Source organism: Porcisia hertigi, chromosome 35 (assembly GCF_017918235.1).
Source record: "Porcisia hertigi strain C119 chromosome 35, whole genome shotgun sequence".
NCBI classification, from domain to species: domain Eukaryota; phylum Euglenozoa; class Kinetoplastea; order Trypanosomatida; family Trypanosomatidae; genus Porcisia; species Porcisia hertigi.
This window is the reverse complement of record NC_090594.1, coordinates 1,673,048-1,695,972: the sequence shown is the minus strand read 5'-3', so window position 1 is coordinate 1,695,972 and position 22,925 is coordinate 1,673,048. Positions and strand designations below refer to the sequence as shown.

The 22,925-nt window shown below is 53.5% G+C and overlaps 6 protein-coding genes across 6 annotated transcripts; all 6 read right to left on the bottom strand.

The window, feature by feature from the left end:
• Positions 1 to 1,487: 1,487 nt before the first annotated feature.
• Positions 1,488 to 3,944, bottom strand: JKF63_01428 (uncharacterized protein; the record flags this gene model as incomplete). Its single annotated transcript, XM_067897475.1, has 1 exon — positions 1,488 to 3,944. The coding sequence occupies one exon, from the start codon at positions 3,942 to 3,944 to the stop codon at positions 1,488 to 1,490; it is 2,457 nt and encodes an 818-aa protein (XP_067753632.1).
• Positions 3,945 to 6,034: 2,090 nt separating this feature from the next.
• Positions 6,035 to 6,544, bottom strand: JKF63_01427 (uncharacterized protein; the record flags this gene model as incomplete). The annotated part of the gene is made up of 1 exon (XM_067897474.1): positions 6,035 to 6,544. The coding sequence occupies one exon, from the start codon at positions 6,542 to 6,544 to the stop codon at positions 6,035 to 6,037; it is 510 nt and encodes a 169-aa protein (XP_067753631.1).
• A 1,730-nt stretch (positions 6,545 to 8,274) lies between these two features.
• On the bottom strand, positions 8,275 to 9,384 carry JKF63_01426 (uncharacterized protein; the record flags this gene model as incomplete). Its single annotated transcript, XM_067897473.1, has 1 exon — positions 8,275 to 9,384. One exon carries the CDS (start codon positions 9,382 to 9,384, stop codon positions 8,275 to 8,277), a length of 1,110 nt encoding a protein of 369 aa, XP_067753630.1.
• Positions 9,385 to 10,400: 1,016 nt separating this feature from the next.
• Positions 10,401 to 11,261, bottom strand: JKF63_01425 (uncharacterized protein; the record flags this gene model as incomplete). Its single annotated transcript, XM_067897472.1, has 1 exon — positions 10,401 to 11,261. The coding sequence occupies one exon, from the start codon at positions 11,259 to 11,261 to the stop codon at positions 10,401 to 10,403; it is 861 nt and encodes a 286-aa protein (XP_067753629.1).
• Positions 11,262 to 16,535: 5,274 nt separating this feature from the next.
• On the bottom strand, positions 16,536 to 17,423 carry JKF63_01424 (uncharacterized protein; the record flags this gene model as incomplete). Its single annotated transcript, XM_067897471.1, has 1 exon — positions 16,536 to 17,423. The coding sequence occupies one exon, from the start codon at positions 17,421 to 17,423 to the stop codon at positions 16,536 to 16,538; it is 888 nt and encodes a 295-aa protein (XP_067753628.1).
• A 2,314-nt stretch (positions 17,424 to 19,737) lies between these two features.
• On the bottom strand, positions 19,738 to 22,749 carry JKF63_01423 (uncharacterized protein; the record flags this gene model as incomplete). Its single annotated transcript, XM_067897470.1, has 1 exon — positions 19,738 to 22,749. One exon carries the CDS (start codon positions 22,747 to 22,749, stop codon positions 19,738 to 19,740), a length of 3,012 nt encoding a protein of 1,003 aa, XP_067753627.1.
• Positions 22,750 to 22,925: the final 176 nt, after the last annotated feature.

The following is a 22,925-nucleotide window of genomic DNA, read 5'->3' as shown; positions in this document are numbered from 1 at the left end:
AACTGCATGTTGTTCAGTACCTCTTTCCCGTCCTATACATCGATGCTTGCTCTATTGAAACGCCCACTTCCGGCATACCTGTGACGCAGAGAGCAGTGCTGGAGACGGCGCGGTCTCAAAAGGTGGTAGAGTGTAGCCCTCCTCTTTCCTCTTCCCTCCGTTTTCTCTCGGGGTACACCGTGCGGAAGAAGCGTGCTTTTCACCGGTGAGACGAGGGATGCGTTCGAAAGACAATGACTACTGCACAACGGCAAAGAACGAAGTGAGGCAGGAGAAAAATTCGCGACAAGGTCTGTGCCGCTCTCTTTCCCTTGTTTACCGGAGAGCATGAATTCCCTGAAAGGTCATCTCCAGCAACGAGGGACACGACATAAGCGCACTTCACCGGCAGCGACTAGTACACGTGAGTGGGTTCGGGAAAGGTTGGAAATAGTACACACACACATACGCATACGCGGTCACCCTGCAGAAGATGGGAGAACCAGCACCTTGGTCGATCGTGATGAAATATCAGTGCAGTTGGGGCTGAGAACTACTGCTGGGATGGCGGTGGTGTTGCCTTGTTCATTCATCTTGAGGGGAGAAAGGGGTGTGCGGCAAAGTGTGGCGGTGGGAAAAAAAAACATAGAGGAAACGTATGGACGGTGAGGTAGGCAATAGAAAAAAAGGAAGGAGGGGCAGTATACCCTCGTGTCGAGAAGAAATGTTAGATGGTGTGCAGATGGCAGCAAATGCGTAGCTCAATAACACCCTCTCCCTTTTTTGTTGCTTTTCGAGTCACACCTGGGGTAAATTATTCATAGATTTTGACCCAATGGCACAAGGGCTACAGTTCGTCGTTTATACGAGAAGCGGTGGAAACTCGGGAGGTCGACAGCGAACCACCAAGAATAAGAGAAGTCCTTCCCGCCCCGCCACCTACGGGAACCTCTCCACCCCTGTTGCTTCCTGTACTTGTTTGTATACTGACCGTCCATGATAGTAGGCAGAGTTTTTTTTCTTTTTCCCCCCTCTTTCCCATATTTCATTCTTTCTTTGCTTCATGAGGGACTTCAACGTGTTGCAGAGAGAGGGGAGGAGGAGGAGGGAGACCACATAAACCTTATGCACGCTCAGTACACTCTATTCGCTAACTATACACAGGAATCAGGAGCGTCGATGGCGGGAAAGTGCCCCCCCCCCCGCCCCTCAAACACACACACACACACTCAAAAAACAAACAGCACAGGGTAATGCTCAAGGGAGAGAATGACTATCTCATGGACAGCATATCTCACCGCTTTCTGAGGACGGGGAAAGACGAGGCCGAAGCAGCGACCCCGAGATCAGAGCCAGCCCCCCCCCCCCCCTCTATTCGAAGCGCTTCCTGAGAATTGAATGCGTGCGCCTGTGGGTGCGCCTTTCCCCACTTCCACCATGGTCCTTTCACCTGTCTTTCCTTGTGCATACTCCTGCCCTGCTCTCTTGCGGAGATCATGAGGTGATGCCTAAAAGTAGGCACTTTCTTGTGCTGCACCTGCAGCCACCGTCGCACGTTGGGATGAGTCATCTCCACCAAAGAACGACTTCACTGCCAAGTTATGGAATGATGAACGACCTGCTTGCAAGGATTGATTCTCTACGGGGAGAGATTTTAGGAGAGACTGCGCAGATGAAATAGCCGCCGCGCCCTTGGTTGGCTCTGTCTTGTTCAGTGACGACGTGCTACCACGGCCATGCGGCTCAGTCAGGCCGACTGTCTCAGCGCTGCCCGCTCGCTCCTGGCTGCTGTGTGCTTGAGACGGAGACGCCGCCTTTGTTGCAAACAGAGAGGGGCGTTGCGCCACAGCCGCGCCTACACCTGCAGGAACGGTAGGGAAAGTCGGCAGCCCGTTTGCCGGTGAGACACGCCCAGACGTTCCCGGGTTGGTGATGCGATAGAGATTGCCACGCGAGGTGGCACTGATGCTACGGTACCCTGGCTGGCTCAACACTTGGGCGTTTGCGCCGAACTCACGCATCAAGTCAGCCGTGCCCACACCCCCTGTGGTACTCGGGGCCGGCGCACCACCGGGAGCACCCTCTCTGGATTGATATGCCGAGCTCAGTACGCTCCAATGTCGTCCGTTGATGCTGGTCGTCTGTTGTAGGCGCAGAAGAGCCTGTTGACTCAGCTTCACTTCCTGCACCAGCTGTTCACGTGCGTTGTTCGACGTCTCCAGCTGCTCACGGAGGTCGTTGTTCTTGCGCAGCAGCTCCTGGACACGCTCCGTTGCCGTCGACAGTTCCTCCTGCTGGCGGCGGGCGGTACTATCGCGCTCGTGAAGAAGCGCTTCTTGGCTCCGCAGCTGGTCCATGGCGATGCGGTAGCGGTCCTTTGCGTTCTTTATTGCCTGTAGTTGATTTGCGATGATGTGATGGGCCTTGTCGAGATTCTTCTCCCCCTCGCGGACACGGTCTGCTTGCTGTTTGTTCTGCTCAGCCAAAATACGGATGTACTCATCCTGCTTCTCGTAGTGTGCTTGCAGCGCAGCGACCTTTTCTTCTCTGCTCTGCAGGGCCGTGCTCGTGCCGCGGAGTCGCTCTGTTAGCGTGACGTAGTTTAGTTCGTTCTCGGACATCGCCTTGGCTGCCTCTGCTTTGAAATTAGCCAGCTCGTCGTTCATCTCCCGCAATGTGGCAACCTCTTTGGCTTGGACACCTGCCAAGTCTTGTGCACTGCGCAGCTGTGACTGGAGCGAGGTGACAGTGGCCTCCAGATCTGCGACGTGAGCGCGTGCCTCTGCTAAGGCGATATCCTTCTCGTTGGTTGTGTCGCGCAGCTGACGCGACTTCTCCTCCAGTGCGTATGAAAGCTGCTCAACCTTTTTGTCAAATGATTCGCGAATGTCGCTCATTTCCTTCGTGTGGTGATCGCGCAGGCGATTCAGCGTCGCCAGCTGCTCCTTCTCTGCGTCCATCGACATGAACCGCATATCTTCCTCGGCCTTGCGCAGGCTGGCATGCAGGTCATTGCTCGTTTCGTGCAAATGGTCTATTTTTTTCTGCAGCTCCGCTGTGATGGCGGCTCGGGAAGCCTCCGAGGCACGAAACGACTGCTCGTAATGTTGAAAACGCTCCGCAAGGTACCGCTTTAGGCCGGCATCTCCTTGTCGCAACAGCACAAGTGAAATGTGCTCCACGGTCTTGAAGTCTGTCGTCTCCAGGACTCGCAACGTCCCTCGATTCGTGTCAGCTGCTGAGGCAGTGCCCAGCACGAACGAAAGCGCATAGGCGGAGGTGCCCTCAGCGATCTCGCGCAGCATGCCGACCAGATAGTGCGGAAAGCCGTTGAAGTCCACCAGAAGCTCCAGGCGCTGCTTGAAGGCGCTGTAGTCGTCCTCGAGAAGCTCCAGCTCAAACAAGAAGAAAGGATCACTTGGGTCCGTCAGTCGCGCAAGTATGACGCGCGTTACGCCATTTGAACCACCGCGGCCAGTGCGCACGTACACGCCAAGCGGTCGCAACTGCGCATCGTGCGGGGCTATTTTTGTCAACACCATCACTGTTGTTTCTAAGAGGGCCTGTGGCTGTTCAGCCAAGGACTTTGACGACTCCAACGCGGAAATGCCGGTGCGCGTTGTACATATGGCAGCTGACGGTGCCAGACCGCCATCCACCTCCCCCGCGCGGTGCATAGGTGCTGCGTCGCCTTCGTCTCGCTCAGAGAAGGCCACACCGCTCCTGCCGTCGCGTCGCAACCTATACCCCGCGACGGTGTCCTGCCGCCTTCTGGATGACGACGGCAGCGTCTCTTGGGGGCGTTCGTGTCTATAGGGTAGCTTTGATTGCTGCGGCTGCTGCTCTTGCCGTTGGTGCTGCGCGTGTTGAAATCGTTCCTCTATTTGGGGATGACAAAGCATGGCTGAGCTGCTGGCATCCTCTGTGCTCAGCACACTACTATTTTGGTGATAGCTGTTGATCATCTCTGTGTTCGACGTGTCTGTGCGCGTGTGCAAGCAGTTTCTTCCTTGTGTGTTTCTCCCCCTTTCCAGATTGGAGTCAAGAGGGGGGGGGGGGAGAAGGGGGGCAAAAGACGAATCACAGCCGGGGAAAGGGCAACCACACACGCGCGAAAAAAAAAGAGGGAGTGCGTACACTCAAAAGATAATCTAGTGAGAATCGTTGTCCCTCAGTTCTATAGCTGCGTTGCTTCTCGTGACCGTGTCTGTGCGTTCCACCACGAACGCGACGCGAACACACACCTGTGCGACCCTACAGTTGCTTGGTTTGCACGCGGCGAGGCAAGTAGAACGCAAATGATAACGATGACGGTAACACGAGCACGCGAAACTGGGTAAATCTATGAGAAGAGAAACGCTCAGACACAACACACACACACGCAGACACACGAACAACAAAAAGAAAAAAACAATAAAACTGTGCAGGGCGTGACAGTCAACAGGAACAGCATGGACAGACAAAACAGGGGCGGTTCCCGATGCACACCAGGAAAACAAAAGAGGAGGGGAAAAGATGATTTCTCTATGGGTGCTTTGAATTAGTATAGTTGTGTGTGTGTGTGTGCTATTGTTCCTTGTATGTTGCCCTCTGGGGTCGTTTTAGGATGATAGTAACGCGTCTCCACAGTCGCCGTGGACTTGAGGAGGACGGCGGGAAGGTGTGTGTGTGTATGTGTAGCAAGAAGGTCCAGCGCTACAGCAGGAGCCAGTAGCGTGCACCCTTTGCGAACTCGTTACTTCAAGCCTGTGGGAAGAGTACAGGAAGGCACCGACGGAGATGACAGAATGCCACATGCACACCTAGACGCATAGGCCAGAGCCAGGAGAAGGGGTTCCTTGTGTTGTGGGGTTGAGCTCACCCCCCTTTTGACGGCTGATGTTTTTATTGATTTGTGGGAGGGGGGGGGAGGGGAGGGGGGGGGGGTTAAAGCAGAAAAGGGGAAAAGACAAAAGAAAGGAGTAGCCACCAAGCGATCTGCGGCCCCGCTGTCATGGACCCGCAGAACACGTCCCAACACTGTGTTGCAGCGCAGCAAGGAAAGCAATGCGGCGCCGTGATATCGTGTACATGTGCACCCTTGCGCAGATTTCCAAAATGAGAGACAGCACCAGACAGACGTCTGGCCTCCTCGCCGCGGTGCAACAGGAACCCCTCCCCCCCCTCAACCAGCTCGTACACGCACGCATCGGGACACATTCGAAAACTTTTGTTTGGAGGGCTGATGCAGAAAAACGAGCAAACCGTGTGGAAGCCTCGATGATGTCCACCGCTGCGCTCCGTTAATCCACGCAACAACATCTCTATTTGTTTTTGATTATCTGTGTGGTAGTAGTGGTCAAGTTTATCACTTGGAAAGAATTCTCACAAAAGCCACTAAGAGGCAAAAAAAACAATAAAACAACACACACACACACACACACACGAGGGTCAGACGAACAACAGTGACAACAACGGAGAGACTGGGGAGATTAGACACGGAACAGGCCCTTCTCTCAGCCACAACAACTTAGGTTCCAGCTTAGCATGGGAAAACAAATGAACCAACGGTCACCCAGCCAACAGCGGGTGCGTTGCTTTTGCCCTTAAACACCGCTGGATGGGAGCACGGACCTGTAGAGTCTGAGCGCCTGAGCCGTACCCAGGTGTGGGAAGGGGGGGGGGGGTCAAAGGCGTCGCATACGTTATGCAGAGGAAACGCCACATCGGTGATGACTCTGTCGAGCTGGCATCTGGGATGTTGCCGTGAAACAGGCCAACTCCAGAGGATAGGAAGGACAAGCAAACTTCGTAGGGTCGGGAGAGGGGGGGGGGGAGAAGCAGAGCGATCCGATGAGCGCTTCTCGTGCTCCCTCAGTCCCCTCCCATCATCTCCTCCCTCCTCCTCTCACAGCTTATATACCACCCCGCACGAGAGCAAATGAACGGAAGCCAAACCAGGGGGGACGTCTTCTCAGGGGCACCGGCATGGGGGAAGAAAAAAACAGAGCAAGTCCATCATCAACGCGCCAACCCACTTCTGGTGTTGGTGAGCATACAAGCTGGTGGTCGTGGCTTAGGCCAAACTTGGGTCGTGGAGGTGGCGGCGGCGCAGCACGGCATCGCGCTGCTGCTGCACACCTTCCATATTCACTTCCTCCTCCCCGAGCACGGCTGTGGCGGCGTTGAAGGCGGCCCGACGGGACTTGTAGATCTCCTGGTTCACTGCCCGTTGACCAGAGGCGCTCGTCAAGCGCTGGGAGACGTAGTCGCACGGCTCTGCCTCCTCGTTCGCCGCGCTATCCATGCGAAGGACAACAAAAAAAGCGAATAGAACCAGATTTCGTATCACGCGGAGGTGTGTTTGTTTCGACTCGGGGTTCTGGCGCCACTTGCGCATGAACCACGAGAAGACCGGGACGCGAATTTTGGTCGGCAGCCAGTAGTCGGCTGTGTCGTGTGCCAACACAGCAAAGGGAATACCAATACAAACAGCCTTGATGTAGGTGGTGTACGGCATCACCGGGAGGCGAAGCTCCTCGATGCGGTGGACGAGAGAGCTGACGGAGACGGCAACCTGGTCCATGGCTACAAAAATAGAGGCGGTGATGGGCTGTGAAACGGTGGGGTAGATATGACGACAAGAACAGCGGTGGGATGGGACTTGGCAAAACGAATATATGTGCAGCACTCAGAAAAAGCAACACACACACACACAAACCCTGAATGAGTACGTTATTCAGGATGATCCTTCGAGATCGTTCGCAGCGACGATCACAAGAGAAGTCCCCCCCCAAAAAAAACAAAAAAATCGAGAGAGCAGCAGATCCCAGAACAGCGTTCATCAAAGTCATAGTCGGCATGTTGGATGGGGGTTTGTGTGGATTTTACGCACTTGTGCGCCTCTCTCTTTTTTCTAAACGGCGCACCTAGATGTGATCCAGCTGAATAACAGCCGATGCGCTGCCATGCTCACTGCAGCCAAAGCAGGCGCGACCTACCAATACTTGTGTGCTTCCATTTTGTGAGAAATTTCGGGCACGCTGCCCCCATGAAAAGGGCGCCTTATGCCTGTAATGTACACACACACACACACGATTCCTCCTCCGCATTGTGCTTTCCACCAGCTGAGCGTTTTGTTTTGGGCAACAAATTGCAGGACGGGGAAGTGATGTAACTCCAGGGAGAAGATATAAATGCGTGTTTTCAAGCGAAGCGAAACAGACAGGAGCGCAATCCGTTATGTGAAACGGGGAAAAAAAACAAACAAACGAGGTATGAACACACCCCCATGCCGCCACCACCTTCACGTACACCACCATCAGGAGACATCCACATATTATGGCAAAAAGAAAAAAACAAGGTGGGGTAGTGTGAGAGGACGGACCATTGCTACTATTAGCCAAGGGGGATGAATTCAAAACCAAAGCCTTCAGCATAAAGGGAAAACACATAAATACAAAGACGGCATATTCCGGAGCAGAGTGAACAACCAACTCAGGGAATAAAGTTGGGGAGGTGTGTGTGGGGGGGGCGGACCTGAGCGGTTCGTCTTGGACTGATGACGACAACTGCGCGACATCTTGTGGATGCACAGCGAGGGGTCACAAGGTCCAAGTAGAGAGAGGCAGTAGGGAAGCCACGTGGTTTCTCTCTACCCCCTCTCCCCACCCCCCACCACCACCACTACCGCCCACCGGGAGACTAAGCAGTCAGGGGTTCACCCCGCACACCCAGGTAGCAGCAGACACAAAACGTAGAGGAGGCATTCATCCCATGCGCTGCAGACTCCAACTTTTGTTTGGTCGTCTCCTCTTCCCTCTCCCTGAAACCCCATCACACCTCAGGGATGGATAAGGAAAAAGCGCACCGAAACACACGATAGCCAGTACAGCAAAGGTTGGACCTCGAGTGGCGACTTTCCAAACCCGTTCCGCTCCCCGGACATCAACGGAGATGTCTCCCCCCAGAAAGAAGACATTCCGCAGCTATGAAATGCGGGTGAGATGAACGATGGTGGTCGAAGTCACCAAAGAGAGCACCAGCGAGTATGAAGAGAAAAACCCCATGACAGCACAAGAAGGAGAAAAAGGGGGGTTCCGCCAGCGTGCTTGATGGCGGACCTTGCGCAAATACGGGTGGACAAAAGGGGGTATAATATTGCGGCTCGCCAAAAGTCCCGAACACAGAACGACCATGGTGGTGATACGGTGATGTGTGTGTATGTGGGAGGGAGGGGACTCAGGTGATTGGATGGGGTGAGCCCCTGTGGTGGCGCGAATTGTTTCTGTGCCCCTCTGTCCAGTCTCAGTCCCTCTACGACCGCAGTCGAAAGCAGTCGTAGCACACACGCACCGGTGTCTCGTATCCCAAGACCTCGATGATAGCCCTTTTGTCAGAGCAGTTGGCGCAGACAAGCCGACCACAGTTTCGGCAATGATGCCGCGACCACCGCCCGATAGGCTCCTTGCACATCATACAGTTGCCCTTGTCATTGTCTGGCTGCCAGACTTTTACGGTACTCCCGTTGCGTCGATTGCAGACAGGGCAGTTCCACTCACGCGGCGGTCTATCGAAGCGACTGCCGCAGATTCCACATGCCGGTGTGTACGTGCGGCTAAGGAGCTTCTCCGACACAACAGGAGGGGAGTTAAGAGTGTGCTTCAGCTCTTTCTGTTCAATGAAGGAAGGGAGCCGCTGTCTCGCTCCGTCCTCGCTCCCCGACTGCCCGTACTCAAGGGGGTGATTTTGCACATAATCGGTCCACACCTTTTGTTGATTCGCAGAGTTCTGTTGCTTTTTCGCCTCATGCCGGGCACGCTCAGCAGCGAGGGCGTCCTGCTCTTCCTGCAGCTCACGTGCGCGAGCCTCGCGGCGCTTACGCTTTTTTTCAGCTTTTCTCTGCCGCTCTGCCTCCTCAGCCGCGGCAGCAGCCTCCTCCGCTGCTTCTTCGGCCGCGGCAGCGGCTTCCTCTTCAGCGGCAGCGGCTTTCTCTGCTCTGCGTCGTCGGCGGTCTTCCCGTCGTTGGTGCCGCGCTAACTCGGCGGCGGTGCGCTCACGCTCCTCTTCCTCCAGCTGCTGTCGAAGCCGCTGTGCCTCGGCCTCCTGCTCCATCTCTAGTGCGCGCTGCTTTTCCACCAGCTCAGCCTCTCGACGCGCGATTTTTTCTTTCCGGGCCTGCAGCGCACTACGCAGCTCCTTCCAAATCTCCTCGGCGTGACGGTCCGTCGCCATTTCGCTGTAGATCTTTGCCATGTCCTTCACAGACACGTACTCGAGCAGGGCCATGTCTTCATCGCTGACGTCACCCTTCAGAGACCGCAAGAGGCGTTGCACGGGTTCGCCGAGATCCTCAAAGCGAATAGTACCGCGAGAGGGTGGCGTGGCCTCCACCTGTGGTGGCGGAGACGGGGAGCTAGAGGTCATTTCAAGGTAAAGCAGCCTTGAGGGAGAGTCACTGGGTTCACTGTGCGGGCGTGGGAAAAAAAAAAGAAGACGCCCACAAACGTAACAACAGGCCCTTCAAATATCTGTGATGCTTTCTGCTCGTAGTGGTGATGTGAAGTGAACCTCGTCACCTCAGCCACTTCCTAGCAAGGAAGAGTGGGAAGCTCCGGTGCACCAAACTCTGCAGAAATAGCCAAAGAAGCCGCTGATTTGATATGTACACGGACATACATATATATTTATATTTATGTATATATGCGCGTTCTGGTGTGTGTATAGGTGTGTGTGTAAGTGTGTGTGTGTGTGTGTGTGTACATGCATTCAAAGATGGTTGCGCGATCCCAATCTCCTCTGCAGAGGTGTCGAAAAGACAATGGCGGGCAGTATGTTGACCGCCCGTGTGTGAGTTGTTTATGTGCATGCCAGGGAGTGGTCGTTCCCTCATCCACTCACTCACCCACCCCCGAAAAACAACAACGAAAACGAGTTATTACAGGGTAAACAGTTGAGAATAAAAGTTCGAATGCTGATGCATATCAAGACGGAAGCAGGACCTTGAATGTACACAGAATAGAAGAGAGCCAGGCAGCAGGATAGCAGGACAGCACCAACACTTCTTCTCTGTTTGCATTGCTTGTCAGTTCCTTTTTTTTGTGCGTGTGTGGAGGGGGGAGAGAGCACGTCTCACCCTTCACTTGCTACGGAGCTCGTTCGCACATAAAGGGGATGGGGTGGGCAAAAAAAAGAAAACATGCACTTCGCAATAGGGCTTAGGCGTCCACTGTAAGAATACCCGAGAAAGACATGCCGATCATGTATGTACTTCACCACACGCACAGACACTCCAACTCTGGGGAAAGAGAAACCTTTGCGTGTCACCAAGAGGCTCCAGTTTCATCTGTGCACTCCGTGCAGGAAACCGCAGTAACGCCCACTTTGCTAGTTCTCCAAATGTATCATGGCGTGCATCACACCCCAGTAGGCGTGGGTCCCGCTTAATCTGCCGTCTGAGGGGACTTGAGACCAGTCCAGAAGTAATGCCCCGTGTTCAAGCTCGTCGAAAGACAAAAATTTACCTGAAAGTCACGCGAGGCAATGGACTGGAAAACATCTGGGTAGGTCACGATATACTGTTGATCAACCTTGCGTACCGCGAAGCGTTGCGTGAACGCCGTGACATCATCTGGTGGGATGAACTTGCGCCAATCATGCGTGCCCGGCTCCACGAGACCCGTGAGCATCTCCGCCACCCCGATGTGTGTAATGGCTGTCTTGAGCGACTTGTCCATGGTAGACAACAGGAGAAGACCCCCTGGCTTTGTCGCTTCACACAGAGCCTGCAGAAACGCGCGAGCATCGCTGACGTGCTCGATTACTTCACTTGCGACCACCACATCGAACTGCTGCTGTTCCTGCTCCACGACGTCGAAGAGTGAGACGTGTCGGTATGAAAGGCGCTGGGACCAGTTGGAGGGCTGAGAAGCGGGAATGAAATTGGCTGCCATCTGCTGACGGCGCTTTTCTGCGACCTCGATTGACTCGGCACAGGCGTCGATCCCAGTGACGGTGCCGCCAAGACGGGCTAAACTCTCGGACAGAATACCACCGCCGCAGCCGACATCCAGGACTCGATGCTCTGGCGTGAGTCCCACGCTGCTGGGGAGGCTTTTCAGCGAATCAGCCGAGCTGTGGCCCATCTTGCCGTACGAGCGTACAACATCGTTCACGTAGCGCACACGGAGAGGATTCAAGAGGTGCAGAGAGCGCAGTGACCCTGTTGGATCCCACCACTGTTTTTGCAGCGCAGCGAACTTCGCCACCTCATCTGCCGCGACACCCCTCATACCCGCAGACATGATGAAGAGACGATTCCCAGCCACGAACGCTGAGGGAACCCGAAGGATGTGGAGACGCGGAAAAAAAAAAGACTACCTTCAGAGGGGGGAGGGGGAGGGAAAAAGGGGGGGGTCATAAACCCTACTATGTGGGAGGTTGAGATACCGAGTCTGCGTACAGAAGAGGTGGAAGCGGGAGAACGCCTCTCATCTGCGTCTCTGTCCCTCCTTTCGCGCCCTTCCTGCCTTGAAAAGGGGAGGGGGAAAAAAAACTACGCGTGGCAAAACCCCTCGTAATGAAATGGGAAATTGCGGGGGCCCAAGACAACACAAATGTCACCGATTAGACCACCCGCGGTGATTCTTGACGAACCGAGAGCAGTGAAAAACGCACAGAGAACGGAGATGTGTGAAAGAAGTGGAATTGCTACACCAGCTCAGGAAGAGAGAACAGCTGCGTGGTCTTCCTGGGGAAGTGACGAAAAGTGTGACACCATTTTTTTTTTCGATTAGAGCTCGAAAAGCCCTCGCGCAGCAGCAAGTGCATAGGAGGCAAACACCTTGTCACGCGGCTCTTCATCCCTATCCACCACCCACCCCTGTGCTTCTGCGTTGAGAACACAAAAGAGAGAGAAGCTGTCATTCATGGTGCCAGCGGATAAACTGCAGCTCACACCTCGGTGGTGCATTTCAGCACACCTGAATTCTCTTTTTTTTTGCTTTTTGATTAACATTGGAGACAAGTAGACTCTTCCCTCCTTCCCTTCTCTCTCTCCAAATAGGTGTATACGTAGTCGCGGTGCTGTCGCTCTGCGTATGTCGACCACTTGAGTTAGATGTTCGATGTACCCTCATCGCAACTGTAACGTTAGGCTGTATATATAGATTGGGCTTCGGGGCGCACGCGCGCCTGTGTGTGTGTGTGTGTGTGTGTGCGATGTGGCTTTAAAAGAAACCCAAGACACACGAGGAGAATAAAAAAGACAGCCTAGCCAGTGGAGGAGAAGCGTGCCCATGGGCTTTGGAGATAAAGAGATGGATATGAAAAACAAGAAGAAAACCCCCAAGAAAAAAACAAAAAACTAAAGTCGAACAATGGGAAAAAAAGAGGCGAGATGTGAATGGGAGCATGCGCATGCGAAATCTATTTGTTCTGAATATTTTGCTCGAAAAAGGGGGTGGGGAGGTGGGGGAGGGGGGTCTGTCAATGCTCTCGCTGGTCTCCTCGATGGTGTGCAGCGTAGACCACAGGATACCGTTTTGTCGCGGGACGACAAAGAGGGTCGGGGAGCATCAACGTGAACAAAGAGAAGGAAAAAAAAATAGAATCACAAGCACGTCACGCCACTCTGGATATGAGTGTGTGTGTGTGTGTGTGTTTTGGTATGCGACCATGCAGAGCCTGCTGTTAGCTGATGCAGCCCGTTCCTACTTCTCATTTCTCTGCGTTTCACGGAGATCAGCTAGCGCTGTTGAAGTGAATGTTAACAAAAAGAAAAAAAGTCCTGGCAAATGGTATAAACCATCAGGAAAATACCCCCACCACCACAGCCACCACCACCACCACAACCATGGTGTGAGGACAGAAAGCGTGCCGTGCGATTTTTTTAGTTGTTAGCACACATCTATAAGAAAATCAGGACGACGGCATGTGATAGGGCGAGATGTGTTTTCTCCACTACATGTTCTCTTCTTCACAAACCAATCACGGCTTTGTTCCACTAGCGGGGAGACCAGAGGCTGCAAGCACACACACACACACACACACGCATACACACACACGAGACCATCATACTCCCATGAACAAATCAGAGGAAAAGTAAAACGGAGAAAAGGAAATGAAAAGTGCACACACCATTGTCTGTACAGAAAAGGGCGCTCACGCGATGTGGTGGGGGAGGAGGGGAGGGGAGGGGAGAGTGAAAAAAGGCAACAAGATAATAGCTGAGAAAACGCTGGCTTACAGAACGCCGCTCATGCAGTGTATTGGCTATCGAGTATCATTCAGATTTCTTTTGATGCTTGTACATCCGCGTGCAATGATCGATTAGCGTACCTACATGAGTCCCAGATCTCAGCGCGGAGAGAACGAAAAGCCATTGAAAAAAAAAGGGTTTTCTCTTCCCTGCACTGTTCTTTGTGGTGTCTTGAATTCACCCCTGCCACGACGCCTCCCCTCCTCGAGGGAAACAAAAAAAGGACCATCCAAATACACTCGACGTAGAGCGCGCATACACACAAACACACAGTCGCGAATATACTTTTTGAGTGCGTGGGAGCAAGACGTGGAGGGATATGTGTGGCCTTTGACCAGAGGCTAGTGGTGGAGGGGTGCAAGCACGGGCGGGGAAAAGAAAGGAAAAGATGAGAGAAAAACCCCGTACCAGCTATCTTCGCACCACTTTTTAATCGAATGAAGTGAAGAGACGCTGGAGAAAATATAACCTGAAAAATGCACAGGGTGGAGAAGCAGGAGGTGAAATAAGCTAGGTAAACATTCACGTGCTCGTAGAGGGGCAGGGCAAGTTTCACGAAGAGAAGTTGAGAAAAAAAAAAGCACAGGTGTGCATGGCGATGTGCATGACTAAACCCCATCCTCGCTCGTACTCCCCGAATTCGGGGGAGACAGCTGGACAAAAAAAGAAGAAAAAGGGGGAGGAAAAGATGAAGAGGGGTGTAGCGGCAAAGGAGCCTCAGTATTGTCGCGGCGACTTGCGGTAGTGTGTCCTCTCCCGGCCCCACGAGACGGTTACGGTGCAACGCTGTTGAGCCCCTTTTTTCTTCATTTCGAATAAGTCTGTAGTCCTCCCCAAGCACCTCAGACTTGCACCACAGCATGCTGACCAAACACATCAAGGGAAGAGACGCGCATACACACACAGAGAGCACGCCAGGACAAGAATATCTCATGTAGGGTGACAAAGATGAGACCGAGAGCAGGGCAGGGAGAAACACACACACACACACATGCAAACAATCCACACTATTAGCGTTGACAGCCGAGCTACTTTACTCCTGCATCTGTTGTCTGATTCGCCCCCCCCCCTTCCCCCGTCTCTTGATGAGTCTTTGTGACACATATATATTTTTTCTCGGGTGTTAAAAAAGGACGCACACAGATAATCCTTGTATTGCCGTAGAATGTTTCAAGTGAGACTGACGTGTTTGGTGCTTGAATCGCGCCTGCGGTCTTCTTTACAGTTTATTTCAGGCGGTACAAACATTTTTTTTTTGGAACGTTGTCCATTTATATCGAAGAGAAAACGGTGCGTCTGTGTAAGAAGAAAAAGTGCGGTTTCCTTTGCAGTTCACGGGGCAGGCGACGAGCACCCAAGTGATGTCGTCACGTTCTTGTTCGACGCGGTGCGTGATGTTCATTCTCATCTTCCTTTTGTCTTCAAAATTGCTTTTGCTTACTGCTTCACCTTTCCGCCTTCTTTGAACCATGCCAGACCCACTGCATCCGCGGATGCTTCTCTGTTTGTGTGTGCACGTGTGGGCGACTTCGTTGCCGAGCGTGAGGGGGGGGGGGAAGGGGGGGACTCTTATAAATGGGAGTGGAAAAGATGGCAATGCACAGCCAAAAGGCTCATCATCATATTTCTGACTGCTCGGAAAGCGGATCACGTCACTGCTAACTGCTGAGAAAGCTCAGCAGGGTGAAACAAACGTGAAGAGACGATTCAAGAAGAATCCTGCAAATACCCGACCAGCGCTTTAAATTTTTTTGTTTATCGCATTGGACATCGATAAACAGCGGAGGAGCGCCCCCCCAAAAAAAAAAATAAAAAGGGAGGGAGGAGTGACTAAACATAAAAATGAAAAAGAGTACTGTGACTTTAAGTCGTCTTGTTCAAGAGCCCCGCCCTGTAGAAAACCCCCTTCGATATATATGGGAGGAGGGAAAGAGGGGGAGGAGGAGGGGGGGGGAAGAAGAGCAGGAGTGGATAAAGAAAAAACACACAAACGGACAACAACGAGAGGGGGGGAATACGGAGAACTGACGTGAGGGCTCAAGCGGACTTCTTCTTTTTCGCCTCCCTACTGTATATGTATGCGTGAGCGTAGATGTGCTGTTGTTACCTGGGAGAGAGAGGAGCTGCTGAGGACAACAGCGTACTTCACAATCTTCAGTGTGTCTACATCGAAAGAAGCATCAGACAAAGCTAGCAAGCCAACAACAACAAATAGCGGGGCAGGAGATGAAAAGAAAAAAAAGCACGAATTACAAATTGCAGGTGTAGTAGATAACACGCACAACAGAGAGACGGAAAAAACAAACAAACGGAAAAAAGCGTTTGAATGGGTAAACAAAGAAGGAAGACAGGCCTTTGAGCGAACATAAAAAGCAAAAGCAGAAACAAATATAAATAAATATAAAAATATATAAAAATATAAATATCAACGCGAATTGTCGACACGAAACAAAATAATAAAAATCGAACATACAACATAAGCAAAAATCAACGACTATAGAGACCATCCAAGACGAGAGGCTCAGCGAAAATAGAAGAGACGCACTGCGCTACAGGTAGAAGAGGAGAGGCGCTGCGACACAGGAGGGGGGGAAGGGGATGGAAAAAAGAAAGTTGGTGTGCCATCAGAAAGAAAACAAGCAGAGACTGCACTGCGCCCACGTATTTGACGAGCTAGGGGTAAAGTGCAGCACGTGGTGTGTGTGTGTGTGGGGGGGGGGGGGGGGGGGGATGGGAACCCCATATCGGAAAAAAACAAAGGAATGGCGCCGGGAAAATGGGACAAAAAGGGGACAGGCCAAGTGGCCCCTGTGTTTGTCTTGGCTCCATCTGGACCCGAAACGGCAAAAAAAAAGCAAAAAGTCTTTCATCACAGAATCATATGCTCGCAGGCCCCCCACACACACAGGCATGGGCTACACACACATACCCTAGATATTACAGGCGGGCTTTATGTACCACGTCTATAAAAGAGGACCAAGGAACACTGTGAGCCACCAACCAATCGCGATGCAGTTCCTCTCTCTCCCTCTCGTGGCGTATATAAAAAAAGGTGGGTCGCGTTCCGCGGTCTCATTTGTTCTGCACATATCGGATGGGATAACAGGGAAATGTCTACCAGCGCTAGATTTCACATGCTCCTACAAGTACATTACTTTGATCTCTGTGCCTCCTTCCCTCTCCCCCCGCAGAGCCACGTTAAAATATCTTCGGCTGGAAAAAAAAAACGTCCCGTTTGCCTTGTCCTCTTTTCCCCATTGAAATAATGAGTTCTCGGGAGACGGCACGTGCGCCTCTCCACATTTTCTTCTTTTCAACCCTAAAGGATGCCCAGGGCCGACGACCACGCTTCGTTTTGCTTTGAAGCACTCAAGAGGGTATTGGCAGTGATGAGCTCGGGCCTCACACCTGCACGACGCAGCATCGCAAACATTCGAAGAGCATCGCTGCTTTCAAGACACTTTTGAACTACCTCTGGGCATTCGGTACGGGTACGCAGAATCTCCATCACGGGTGTCCGCAACACCAGATGCGAAAGGCAGCCGTGACCAACCAGACCCTCCACATGCGTGGTGAACGGTACGACGAGGGTGTAGACATTTGACGCTGTGTTCGAGTGCACTGCTGTCGCGTTGAGTTCATTGTCAAGCGCCTTAGTCGCGGCTCTGTTCCCAGCGCCTTTAAGTTCATTTAAAAGAGATGGGGAGTGCAAGGTCGCATCGGCAGGTGTGTTGCTGAGGCCCGGCTCAGTTCTGTCATGGGCAACCGTCTCAAGACGCATGGGGTGGGGGTCCGCGGCGCGCAACGACGTCGGCGTCGGCTTCCACCCCAGAAAAGTCCGAGTATGAGCCAGCACGTAGTAGCCCGTGTAGTTGCACAAGTCAGCCGGTGTCGGCGGCGTTTTTTCATGTGGGCTCTCCACAGACGCGTGAATAATATCAAACCCACTCAGTAACGTAGCAAAAAAATCCTCCAGCACACGTGTGCCACCGATATGTCCGTTTACCTGACAGGTGAACGTGTTGCCTGGGCAACAAATACCAGCCAAATTCTCACAAAAGCGGTATTTATCGAGGTCTGCTCCTCGGCGACCCTGTGTGAAGGGGTACCACAGCCGTTCCACCGAGTGTCGCAACATGTCATGTGCCTGACGCTGAGCACCGCCCTCCAGCGTACGGTACGACCTTAGCTGGAAGGAGCTCAACATCGCGCCTGTGTTTCCAGACACAGTTGGCGTGGTGACGACCCACAGAAAGGAGAGAGAGGGGGGAGGTGTGAGGGGGGAGAGAGACGTATGAAACAGTGGACAAAGAGTTGTGCAACTAGTGAAACAGTTGGAGGAGGAGGGGAGGGGAGGGGAGGGGGGGGGCACAAGCTTATGAAAGTACCAGCACCGGAGTGTGAGACGGCACACACACACAGAGAGAGAGGCGTGCACACTTTTGAGAGGGGGGAGAAGGAACCAAAGAACAGAAAAAAAAAAGAAGTCACGGAAAACGCGATAATAAAGCACAAAAAGGAGGTCGATTTGAAGAGGGTGGGTCACTGGAAAAAACTATTTAAAAAAACAGTAGCAATAGTAGCAATGGCAATAAACGAGGGGGCCCTTAGAGGTGGAAAAAGCGGGCAGGCAGGGGAAAGGGAAAGGAGGGAGCCAAGTAAGTACGTGCGCACACAGAGGACACAAGCCACTCGCGTAGATGTAATATATGGAAGGGGTGGGTCAGGGTCTGTGTGGGTGCACGTCTGGGTGATGTAGAAGGGGGGAAGGGGATGGAAGGCCGTAATGAATGTGTAAAGCCTGTCGCGCAGCAGTAAATTATGGTGTTTATGCCTCTTTGCTTTTTCCTAACCTCTCTGTATGCGTATGTGCATGTGGGGGGGGGGGGAGGGGAAGCACGTGGGTGCGTTGGGAGGGGGGGAGTGGAGGGGGTTGTTGTTCTCTCTAGTGCTGGAACTTGCGCGCAGACGTGCAGCTTCCGTGTGTTTGAATTGTTTTTACTCCCCCCGTGCACCGCTTCAGTGTTGAGGTCGAAAGAAACCCTGACGTCGATCGCAGCTTTAGAGAGGGCCTTGCTGCAAATATGTAAGCTGTAGCTTGCGTTAGATCAGCAACACGGAGAAGAGGACAAAGAAAGAGTATCGATACCCTCCCCGGGGTTATATATGTTTTCTTCCCACTTTCTAGTTGAACTGCAGATTCGGTCAGCGAACATGCACATTCGCACACGACGGAGTAACGCAGTCAGATCAATGGGGTCATAGAAGGCACAGAAGGGGAAGAAAAAAAAGCAAAGGAAGAGCGCGTGTTGAGGTAGGAAAAAGGACAGGAGACCGCACACACGCTGAACGCAAAAGGCGGACGCGGGGGGGTCAGCAGCTTTCGATTGTATTGGACATGATTTTGTGAGCGGCTACTGTGCTGCTTCACCGTTTTTGATCCCCTGCCAGTCTTGGCAACACCAAGGAAAAAAAAGGTATTGGCATAAACATAGTTGTGATGTCCGTCTCAATGGTGGCACACACCTCCCCGGTTGGAGAGTCAGGACATATACACCTCGTGTGTGTGTGTTTTTTTTTTGGGGGGGGGGGGGCGTGAGCCTTTTTGTTCTGCGTACACACTTCACTACCTGCGCCAAAGAGCTATTAAGCTTTTGTCGGTCTTATTTAGATTGGCTTCCTTTTTATTTGGTAGGAGACGCCCGTTAAGTGGCGGCGTAGATCCACAGAGATGACGTCATCGCACAGAAGCAAAGCAAAAAAAAAATAGAAAGGGAACCTCCTCCCTAGAGCGGGAAATCAGCGAGTCTGAGTACACCCACGCTTCGCCTCCTCTAGACACGGTCATCCTCGCTCATTGCCGGTGAAACTAAAAACAAAAAAGGCATGGGGAACCCCGTGCAGAATTCGGTGAAGAAAACAAGCGGTGGTCAAGAGACAACGAACAACAACAACAACAACTAAGAGAGCAGAACTAGACCGGGCACCTGTTGTCGATACTGTGCAGTCGGACAGACGTCCCGAGTCTGCTTGAAAAACACCCACAGAAACGTAAAAAAATTGTATGGCTGCATGATGGTACACAATCACCACAACCCCGCCCCTCCGTCTCCCCCCCCCCCTCCCACACACACACAATTCATGACGAAGACAGGCCCTCTTTTTTTTTTTTACCCCAGTTCGACTCGCTACGACCTCCTTCCTCTCTTCATTGAGTCGCGATGATGATGTGTGACGAGGAGGATGATGATACGGAGGTCGAAAACCAAACCGCTGTTTCAAGCGGTAGCAGTCGTCTTAAGAGAAGGGCCACCAAAGTATGCGTGTGCGACGCACAGGCGCGTGTGTCTGCTCTGTTGACTACCAAAGCGCTCACACCAAGAAGGTACATACAAAAGAACAGAAGGCATTCTGCGCGGCCTAATCCCTTCTTCACCAGGAGAAAGTCTCCGTTGGCCCTCTCTCTCGGATCAGACCTTTTTGTGTGTATGTGTGTGTTTTGTAGTCGCTGTTATTGTTCTTCAGCACCAGTCTGCCTGCCGCGTGTACAGCAGCAGCGGGCGATTCGTGTAGGTAACGCGGTAGCGCATCAGTTTGTTGTACAAGACCGAGAGGTAGACAACCCAGCAAAAACAAATCGCGTAGTGGAGCTGGAAGATGGAGGAGATGAAGCCCCTCCACCCACTAACGCACATGGCCAGGCTGTACAAGAACGGCAGGATTCCAAAGAGAAGGCCCCAGAGTACCTGGTTGTTCATCCCGCTGAGGTCGCGGGAAAAGGGGCTCTCAATATCGGCATTGAACACCTGAGGATCGTGTTGGCGCGTGATAAGCGACACACCATCCTGCTTGCCGCCATCAAAGAAGTTTTGCTGGTACCACCGACGCAAGGCCAGGACACCCTCCGACGCTTGTTGTGACCAGCGGTGATGCCCGCATAGCAGGTAGGGGATAAAGTGTGGCTTCGTACCGGCGTAGAGCTGTGAAACGGCCATTCCTTGAGCAGCGAGAAGCAGGCGAAGACGGTCAAACGCCTGTGCCAAGACACCGTCGCTCATCGGAGAGCTGTCCCTCGCTACCGACTCCTGGTCTTTCTCTCGCACTTTCCCCTCCACAAAATGTATCATGTGTGGGAGCACGGCAGCGCACAGAAAACTCTGAACCAGATTGGTGCGGTCCAAGCAGTCGAGGCAGTTGACCCGCACCAGCCTTGACTGCATATGGGCCAGTGAAAGCCGGGGTGTAACATCCTTGAGCTCTTCAGTCCCACCCGTATCCGTGACACTGGTGCTGTTCTGCAACATCGACGGCGCTCCGGCCGTGGCGCTGCTGTTGCCCCCAGCGCCGATGGCGTGTGCCTCGCCCTTGGTGAAATCCAGCCATGTGTCCGTTCCAGATGCGAAGTCCAGCTTGGCAATACACTCGCGCATCATCTCGGCGTAAGAGAGCGTTTTCAGGGCCTTTTTTACGTTGTACTTCACCAGCGCGACAACGGGCACTCGATTCGGCACATTGGCTGTACTGGACGATTCCTCCCCATTGTCTGCGGTCACGGCGGCAGCGGCGCCACCCTTGTCCTCCCCGATCGCCCCTGTGCTCGACGTGGGGGCATAAACTCCACCTTTTGCGCTCGTCGAGGGGCTTGGCAGTTCTTCGTTGTACCGACGCACCGCGGTGGCAAAGGCCTCAGAGAGCGGCTCCTCCAACTTGGAGGTGGACATGGTATCCAGACAGTAGAGAGTTTGCAGGTGCGGCAGGCATTGCTTCAGCAGTCGCACGTGGCGGCCTAGCTCCTCGGCCGCGTTGCCGACCGGGGCGATCTTGATGGTCGGTTTCATTGAGAGGTTGGCTGGCTGCTCCCAGCGCCTGGGAACAGACCCACGTAGTGTGCTGTACACGGCAAAACTGCTGGTGCTTGAGTTGGAGTTGCTTTTCTCCGTGGAGAGAGTGGCACTCGCCGCAGAGTGCGGTGTCACCCAAAGCGACGTCATCGCCATGTTTGCTACGACACCGCTATGGCCAGGCTCGAGGCCGCGACGGTTGTACCGTGTCCCAGCCCAGCGGCAGCATATGCGAGTGATGAGGGTCATGTGCACCGACGGCGGCACCTCTTCCTGGGCGACAAGACCGCGAATAAAAGAAGGTATGTAAAGGGGCAACGACGAGAAGGTTGTGGCGGGTGTCGTGCTGGTGGGTGCCGAAGTGGCAGAGCCACTGTGGTCAGCGCGTTTTTGGCACCGCATAAGCTCGTCACGTAGCAGCTCATCAGCGCAAACGCAGCTCCACGGCTCGCACCCCACTTTCCCCGAAGCGGACGGCCCTTTTCTCGTCTCCGCAAGCCCTCTGGTATACTCTTCCCTTAGTGCTGTCAGGGTGGGCAGGTTGAAGGCGTCACCCATAAGCGGACCGTTCCACTGGTAGAGCTGACGCGTAACGGCGGCAGCGCGCCGTTCCTCCCACCATCGGCTTGCCGCGCCTTGCGGCGCGCGCCTCGACAAGCGCAGACGATCAAAAAGCTCGTTCGTCACATCGCTTCCCTCGCTGTTGTGATTCAACAAAAGCGAGCTGCTTGCGTTCTCGTTCAGGGTGGCACCGCCAGTGGATTTAGCACTGTCATCGATATGTGGGTGGGCGCTGTGGGTGCTCAGCGCAATGAGGTGCACTGGGTCAGCGCTGAGGTCTACTGTTGGCGAGTAATACAAATAAGAGAAGCGGTTGGCCGGGCCGACAATACCAGGCAACTGCGACGCGCTCTCCTGGCCAACGTCATTACCGCCAAGATCGCTGGCGGCGCTGGCATGCTGGCTGCCATCCGAGGTGTTGATGGACTCGCAAAAGCGGTTCAGCACTGCGAGATAATCATATAGCGTCTTGGTCGGCAAGCGCCTCATGACATCCGACTCACTCTCCGCGTCGTCGTCCCCCTCTGTCTCGCTGAGGGAGCCGTCGCTGTCGGAATTGCGGTAGCCCCGATACTCGTGGTCTTCCTTGCCGCTCTCTGAGCTGGTGGCTTTCTTGTCACTGACGCCGTCATGCGTGTTTGCGCTCCGCGGACTGCCACGGTGAGGGCGCTGGCGCCCGCTATTTTGTCGTCGCCCTGAAAGGGCGGATGTGGCACACGGCAAAAAAAGCCACTGCAGCCCTCGCACAGCGAACACATCATGGGCCGCCCCGCCCACGCGCAGAGTGCAGACGTACTCCTTTTCTGTGACATAGAGCAGAGCGGAGTTGTTTTCCGCGCCGAGGGGCAGGACGCCGTAAAGCGCTTCACAGCGGAGGTACCCGTTCAACGGCGCAGCTGGCGACTGGTGCTGAACGGGCTGAGGATGGTACAGCTCCGAGCACGCCTCAGCTAGTTCCACCAGAGAGGCACGTAATGAGACGTCCTCATTGTTTTCACTGCTTAGATACTCGAACCGCTGCCGCTCAGGCAACCATCGAAGTGGTGGAATAGAAGACTCATCGGGCAAGTAGTAGACGCGCAACGCATTGAAGAGAATGCGGCCGCTGTGGGACCACGTCAGGTGCGACATTCTCGGTGCGCCTGATATCTAAAGTCCTGGTCGTTGATTCCGTGTTTAAGAGCACCTAGAGGGATCAAAGAAAAAAAAGCCTTGCTTTAGATCGCTTCTCCTAGTCGATCAGGAAAGATCCGCGAATTCAGGCCAATCCATAAGCCTGACGTTGCGTCAGTGATCGTAGGTATGCC